The sequence below is a fragment of the Ictalurus punctatus genome, unplaced genomic scaffold (assembly GCF_001660625.3).
Source record: "Ictalurus punctatus breed USDA103 unplaced genomic scaffold, Coco_2.0 Super-Scaffold_100060, whole genome shotgun sequence".
NCBI lineage: Eukaryota > Metazoa > Chordata > Actinopteri > Siluriformes > Ictaluridae > Ictalurus > Ictalurus punctatus.
In genome coordinates, this window is record NW_026521090.1 from 1,170,454 (window position 1) to 1,177,489 (window position 7,036).

Below are 7,036 nucleotides of genomic sequence, written 5' to 3' on the forward strand. Positions count from 1 at the left end.
CTACTCCTTGCTGCCAGAGACTTGGCAGCGCTTCCTCTTACACAGCTGAGCCACATTTGGCTTGAGGGAGGAAGCAACTGAGACCCTCAGTATGGCTCGAAGATGCTCATCTGTAAGTCTGGACCTGAACTTTGATTTATTAAAGTTCATAGTGGAGAACAGCTTTTCGCACAGATAGGTGCTCCCAAAAAGGCACATGATTCACTTGAACATCTTGGAAAGCTCAGGGAACGTGGGGGGTGATTCTCTCATAAATTGTCCAAGCTTGTCTGTTTTTCCACTCACCTCCCTGAACTTGGCTTTGAGTTCAGAACTGCACTGCAGGTCAATTAGCTCCAACTGAACCACAGGGGGGGGGCATCTTCCACATCGAAGGAGAAGGGGTCAGCAAAAATTTGAAATGTGGCTCTGTGTGTCTTGAAGTCTGCAAACCTGTGATCAAATTCTTCCTGTAGCTTTAGAATGGTATCAGCGTACTTCTCACCACTGAATGGTGTGCCTGAATCCATGAGCGCCTTGCATGCTGGGAAATGGCAGAGGTTTGTCTGAGAAAGCTGGGCTTTCCATAACACAAGTTTTGTGGAGAATGACAAGCTGGCCCTGGCCTTGTAACTTCTTGCTCAGTACATTCAGCTCCTGTGTGATGTCAACAAGAAAAGCTAAGTCCATTAGCCATTTGGGATCACTTAGTACAGGAACAGCCATCCCATCCTTATCCATGAAGGCTTTCACTTCTGCTCTCAACTCAAAAAACCTCTTCAAGACGTCCCCCCTGCTAAGCCAACGTACCTCGGTGAAGTAGAGCACATCCTCATATGCTGACTATTTCCTCCAAAAAGGTGCGGAACTGCCGGTGCTTTAAGCCCCTGGATCTGATATGGTTGATGCATTTCACAACGTCAGACATCACATTGTCAAACTTAAGGCATTTGCTGCAAAGGGCCTGCTGATGAATAATGCAGTGCAAAGCAATGGCCTCTTCCACACCCTCGTCTTCCAGTTTTCTTTGAACAAGTGCCACCAGTCCATTTCTCCTCCCTGTCATTGATGGTGCTCCGTCGGTTGTTATTCCAGCAAAACTCTTCCATAGTAAGCCGGCATCCACAATGGCATCACACAGCTGGTGGAATATCTCCTGACCGGTGGTCTGGCCATGCATTGGAATTATTGTGAGCAAATCCTCCATCACTTCAAAATTGTCATCAACACCACGGAAATATAATGCGAGCTGCGCAGCGTCAGTGACGTCTGTGCTCTCAAGAGCGACTGAGTATGAATGGAAATGTCTAGCTTTCTCACGCAGTTGATCTTAAATGATATCAGACAGGTCAGAAATGCGCTCTGCCACTGTGTTGGCTGAAAGGCTGATGTTGCTAAACTGACCTTTCTTTTCCAGACAGACTATACTTGCAGCCTGTACCATGCACTGTTTGATGAACTCGCCGTCTTTGAATGGCTTTCCTGCCTTAGCAATCATCTCACTCACCACGTAGCTAGCTTCGACTGCTGCATCACTCTCTCTGCTTGCTTTCTTGAAAAAATCTTGTTGCCTCAGTAGACATGTTTTAAGTTTGGCGATCCGGTCCTCTCACTCATCTCCCTGGTATTTTGCATACTCCTCAGCATGTCTAGTTGAGTAATGACGTCTGATGTTATACTCCTTGTGCACCGCAACTTTATCTGTGCATATTAGACACGTCGGAATGCCCATGTGCGCTGCAAAAAAAAAATTCCGTTTCCCACGTCTCCTGAAATTGTCTGTGCTCATCGCCAACCTTTCTCTTCACGGCAGGTTTTGAAAAAGACATGACTGGGTGACAAAAAAAACTTATTTGCACTGGGTAACACTCCCAAAACACGTTTCAAGTGACCAACGTTGATAATTCGTGTTGTTGTCACGAGCCTGAGCTATGGTAGCCCACAAGTGTTAAAAAATATAAAACACCCAGGGCAATGACTCACGCAGGTGCATGTGAGAAAAAGTTAGTGGTGGTGGGCCGCACTAACAGCAAGCTTTGATTTCAAGTAGGGGGCCACAAAATATCGTTCCGCGGGCCGCAAGTCTGAGACCCCTGGTGTACAGGTATTGAAAAACAATTGATGTCCCTTTATAAAACCGTTCTGCTCTTCAGATATAATATGAGGGAGTACGTTCTCTAAACGAGATGCCATTACTTTCGCCAACACCTTTACATCTGCATTAAGCAGAGACAGCGGCCTATAAGAACCACAGGAGGACGGATCCTTACCCTCCTTACGAAGCAGAGCTGTAGGGGCTTGTGTCAGAGCTGGAGGCAAAGACCCACATTCCAAGGATTCGTTGAACACAGATAAAAGCAATGGAGCTAATTTTCCAATAAACGTTTAAAAAAAAAAAATCAATTGAAAATCTGTCCGGGCCAGGAGCTTAATTAGATTGCATAGTTTTAACTAAATTTATAATTTCTTCAAGAGAGAGTGGGGAGTCCAGTTGCATGGCAGTATTCGAATCAATAACAGGGTTACAAAGGTTTTGAAGAAATGCATTTATGAAGATACTAGAGATCCAGATCCTTTCTGCCTCTGGATGGAGCTCAAATCTTCTCTAATTCCAGACTGCTGGGACTACGGCTGCTCCTAACGCCATACAGACTTCATATGACTCCATAATGAACTTTTTCACACTATCTGTTGTGACCCAGAGGAGGATGGGTTCCCTTCTGAGTCTGGTTCCTCTCACACCTTTAATATCTGTATACCATGTTGATATTTCTGTAAAGCTGCTTTGAGACAATGTCTATTGTAAAAAGCGCTGTACAAATAAAATTGAATTGAATTCACTTTATATCGTCTGCAGGAAATTCAGATTTATAAAGTGAAGAGTAAAACCATTCAAAAGTAGCATTAATTTCCATGGGATCTGTAGTGACAATATTATAAGTGTGCGTGTGCTAATCATAAACAAACCTGTGCGCCTGCTGCTTTAAACTGGTATTTCCTGTCGCGTGTTCGCATTAAAGTCTTGCTGAATGTGTTAAATATGTCACAGAGCCACACTCACGAGCATCATAAACCGGGTAAATAAAAATTAACAGTCAGAATTCAGAACGTTTTAAATCTACGCCAGCCTTTTGTAAATCAATAAAGTATATTGAAAGGAAATTCTCTTTACATTTACATTTATTCACTTAGCAGACGCTTTTATCCAAAGTGACTTACAAATGAGAAAGATACAAGCAAAGCGATACAGTGAGGGGAAAAAAGTATTTGATCCCCTCCTGATTTTGTACGTTTGCCCACTGACAAAGAAATGATCCGTCTATAATTTTAATGGTAGATTTATTTGAACAGTGAGAGACAGAATAACAACAAGAAAATCCAGAAAAACGCATGTCAAAAATGATATAAATTGATTTGCATTTTAATGAGGGAAATAAGTATTTGACCCCCTCTCAATCAGAAAGATTTCTGGCTCCCAGGTGTCTTTTAAACAGGTAATGAGCTGAGATTAGGAGCACACTCTTAAAGGGAGTGCTCCTAATCTCAGCTTGTTACCTGTATAATAGACACCTGTCCATACAAGCAATCAATCAATCAGATTCCAAACTCTCCACCATGGCCAAGACCAAAGAGCTCTCCATGGATGTCAGGGACAAGATTGTAGACCCAACTCAACTCGCCGTGTTTGGAGGAGGAGGAATGCTGCCTATGACCCCAAGAACACCATCCCCACTGTCAAACATGGAGGTGGAAACATTATGCTTTGGGGGTGTTTTTCTGCTAAGGTTACAGGACAACTTCAAAGGGACAATGGACGGGGCTAAATCTTGGGTGAGAACCTCCTTCCCTCAGCCAGGGCATTGAAAATGGGTCGTGGATGGGTATTCCAGCATGACAATGACCCAAAACACACGGCCAAGGCAACAAAGGAGTGGCTCAAGAAGAAGCACATTAAGGTCCTGGAGTGGCCTAGCCAGTCTCCAGACCTTAATCCCACAGAAAATCTGTGGAGGGAGCTGAAGGTTCGAGTTGCCAAACGTCAGCCTCGAAACCTTAATGACTTGGAGAAGATCTGCAAAGAGGAGTGGGACAAAATCCCTCCTGAGACCACTGGGTTAAACTGTCTGTTATCTGCTTGGCCTCCATCATCTTGTGTTTTATGGTCCAGTCCGAAACTCTCAGGAGGAGGAGAGTCCTCCACAGTCTCTGTCTCACCAGCATCTAAAAGACAAACACCACAATATGACTGCATGTGCACGCATACACACACAAAAAAGGAGCACACGCACTATGTATGATGAGACTCACTTGTTGGCTTGGCTCTCTTATGAGCAGAGTGCAAGGCTCTGATCTGCTTATATACGTTGTATTCAGCCAATGAGCCAGACCTGGCTGCTCACTATTGCTGTAACTACAAACATGCATGCATTTTACTATTTAACCAGAGAAAATGTCACCTCAATGGGACAACTGGCAAATTTACTGTAATAAACTGAGTCAGTGTGACTAAATATCATGCAACAGCAGTGGATTCGCCATCTTACATAAGCAGAAATTCTATACTCTGATCTCAACATGGCAAGACATGCAATTCAGCTAAAGATGATATCAATTCCCTTGCTATAAAATATATAAATAAATAAGAGGAATAATGGAATGGGGTATGCACTGTTACAGTGTCATTCTGTACCCTTCCATGGCATTTCATAGGCAAGCTTGCATTGGTTACAGAGCCACTACAACTAATTCGCCAAGTCCGGATAAGCAGTCCGGATTCAGAGCAACTCCACTTAGAATAATCACAAACACAAGTTTGTATGCGAGTACCTGCAGGTGGTCTCAGTGAGGGGCAGGAGAGGAATGACGGTGTTACTGCGACACTTACAAAGTGGACACAAGTACTCCCCATTCTCTACATCGTAACTGGTTTGCTCATGCAGCCACTGCGCATCCTGACTCTGGAGTGTCTCAAAGTATCTGTAAGAGAAAATAACTCGAAGATTAAGAGACCATTATCTGACAACCTGTCAAATTTCCATGAGCTTTATATGTACCATGCAATCACAGAAATGATCGAACTGGTCACATCTATTAAGCAGTGACAAGCAAACTGATCCACTGAGCTGTTAAGCTTGACATGGATGTAGGATTGACGTGGGAACACCATATACTGCTAGTAAAGCTCTCCGAGGTAACATTCTTCAGGAGTGTAAACTGTTGGTCAGCACTCCCCTCCATTGAAGAACAGGAACATATGAAAAGTATTTTTGATTGGGAAGCGCACAGCACACGGCAGAATCTGACGTCCTAAACAACCGAGCATTGCTGATTACCAAGCGTAACAAGTTCCATCACCTGATTTCATTAGCTTTTGATACTGACTGCACTTACTCCTAAGGTCAGATCAGGTTAACGTTCTTTGCTTCCCCATGAGGCGCAATAAGTTTACAGACTACGCAAGTAACACTGGCTTGATCTAAGACAGTGAAAAATAGTCAAGTGCACATAGCAAGCTTTGTTTCATGCTATGTGTCGATGATCAGCTCACTGTATTGGGTCAAAAAATAAATAAATATCTGCAGATCGCATATTTAAGCCAAACACATCCAATTTGGATCTACATCTTATCGATCACCACACATCCATGAAGACTTTCCTGTACATCACAGATTAGGTTTTTGACTTTTCGGTCACAAAACATCCCGACTGATTGATTAATATTAGCTAATTTATTGTGATTGCTCATATAGAGGTCATATTATTTTCTAGACAAACTATTTACTGTTAGCTGCTGATTCTATTGCCTATATCGACAAACATTTGAAACAGCAAAACTTTTTATTTCAGATTAAGTAGAAGGTTGTCTAGAAGTAACATTTTGCCCAACTCCTCACCTCTGCCAGCAGTGAGAGTGCATGATGTGGCCACAGCTGCCGGTATGGGTACCAAAGGACAGGTCAGGGTGCATGAAGAGGGGATCATACCTCTCTGTAACACACATGTATCCTCCAGAAATAAGCACACTGGCTACTCAAACCTATCCAATTACTGGACTTGCACACTGTAAACCATAACCTTACCTGGATTGTGAGGGGGTCTTTTGCGGTTCTCGGACATGACCGTAGAGCGTTGGACAAAGGCAGCGAGCACCATGGCGGTGCCATCAGGTAGGATCTCCTGCGCTTCGTGACACAGGATACACATCTCCATCTGCCTCCTCTCTCCTCCTCTGGCACGCCAACGACGAGGTCCCACACACACCAGAGCACTGTCACATGAACTGGGGCTGTACCAAGCAGAGACGGATAGTTACAAGTTCACTATAACCTTAATTTTATGTTAAGGTACCTCTGAATTTGTTAAAATAATTAATGTTGAATAAATGGATTCATCTTTTTTTAATCACCAGGAAATTGCTAAAAATGGCCTAGGATCCTCTCTACTCATTTACCCCAACAGAAAATGCTCTAAATGAATAGGCAAGATAAAGAGTTAAAGGATGGGAATTTACTTATGTTATGTGAAGACCACCATTATATGCAAGAACCTTTAGGACAAAGAACAGACAACTGCTCAGCAAAGTCAAGGAAGTGTTGATGCATGCATTTACTGACATAAATGTACTGACTGGATATTGAGAACACAATACAAGTTGACTTATTAAGAACACTGCGTCACTGCGAGCATGCTTAGGTACCTATGCTCTGCTGATGTAGAGGCTGAGGCGTCCAGATCCTCTGAATCCTGCGTGACCAGATCTATGTACTTATTGATAAAATGACTCTGGCTCTGTAATGTTTGAGCCATGGCCTTTTTCCAGCACAGTTCAGCTTTCCTTTTTCTCTCTGCTTTGTCTTTGTCCCACACAGTCTGCAACACACACACACACACACACACACACACACACACACACACACACACACACACACACACGTGTAGATTTAAGCTCTTCAACACTTTAAAGGGTAATGGTTAATATGTCTGTGGAATAGAAAGTTGCTCAAAGTCTGACCTCCTTGTGACAGTGCCCTGTTCCTTCACAGGGAGGTGCAGCAGC

General features: G+C 43.3%; 1 protein-coding gene across 1 annotated transcript; it reads right to left on the reverse strand.

Annotated features, from left to right (window-relative positions):
* LOC108261556 (E3 ubiquitin-protein ligase UBR2) lies at window positions 1-5,964 on the reverse strand. Its single transcript, XM_053679052.1, has 6 exons — window positions 5,874-5,964; window positions 4,807-4,956; window positions 4,269-4,390; window positions 4,088-4,200; window positions 286-339; window positions 1-162 (listed from the first exon to the last, which is right to left on the reverse strand). Exons 1-6 carry the CDS (start codon window positions 5,945-5,947, stop codon window positions 1-3), a joined length of 675 nt encoding a protein of 224 aa, XP_053535027.1. The 5' UTR covers window positions 5,948-5,964.
* Between the last annotated feature and the right edge of the window lie 1,072 nt (window positions 5,965-7,036).

Coding starts and splice junctions, on each gene's coding strand:
- LOC108261556 (XM_053679052.1), bottom strand. CDS start 5,947: ATGCACCCTGACCTGTCCTTTGGTACCCATACCGGCAGCTGTGGCCAC. Junction 4,957..5,873: donor CACTCTCACTGCTGGCAGAG/GTGAGGAGTTGG, acceptor TTTCTCTTACAG/ATACTTTGAGACACTCCAGA. Junction 340..4,087: donor ACAGACAGTTTAACCCAGTG/GTCTCAGGAGGG, acceptor CCTGTGGTTCAG/TTGGAGCTAATTGACCTGCA.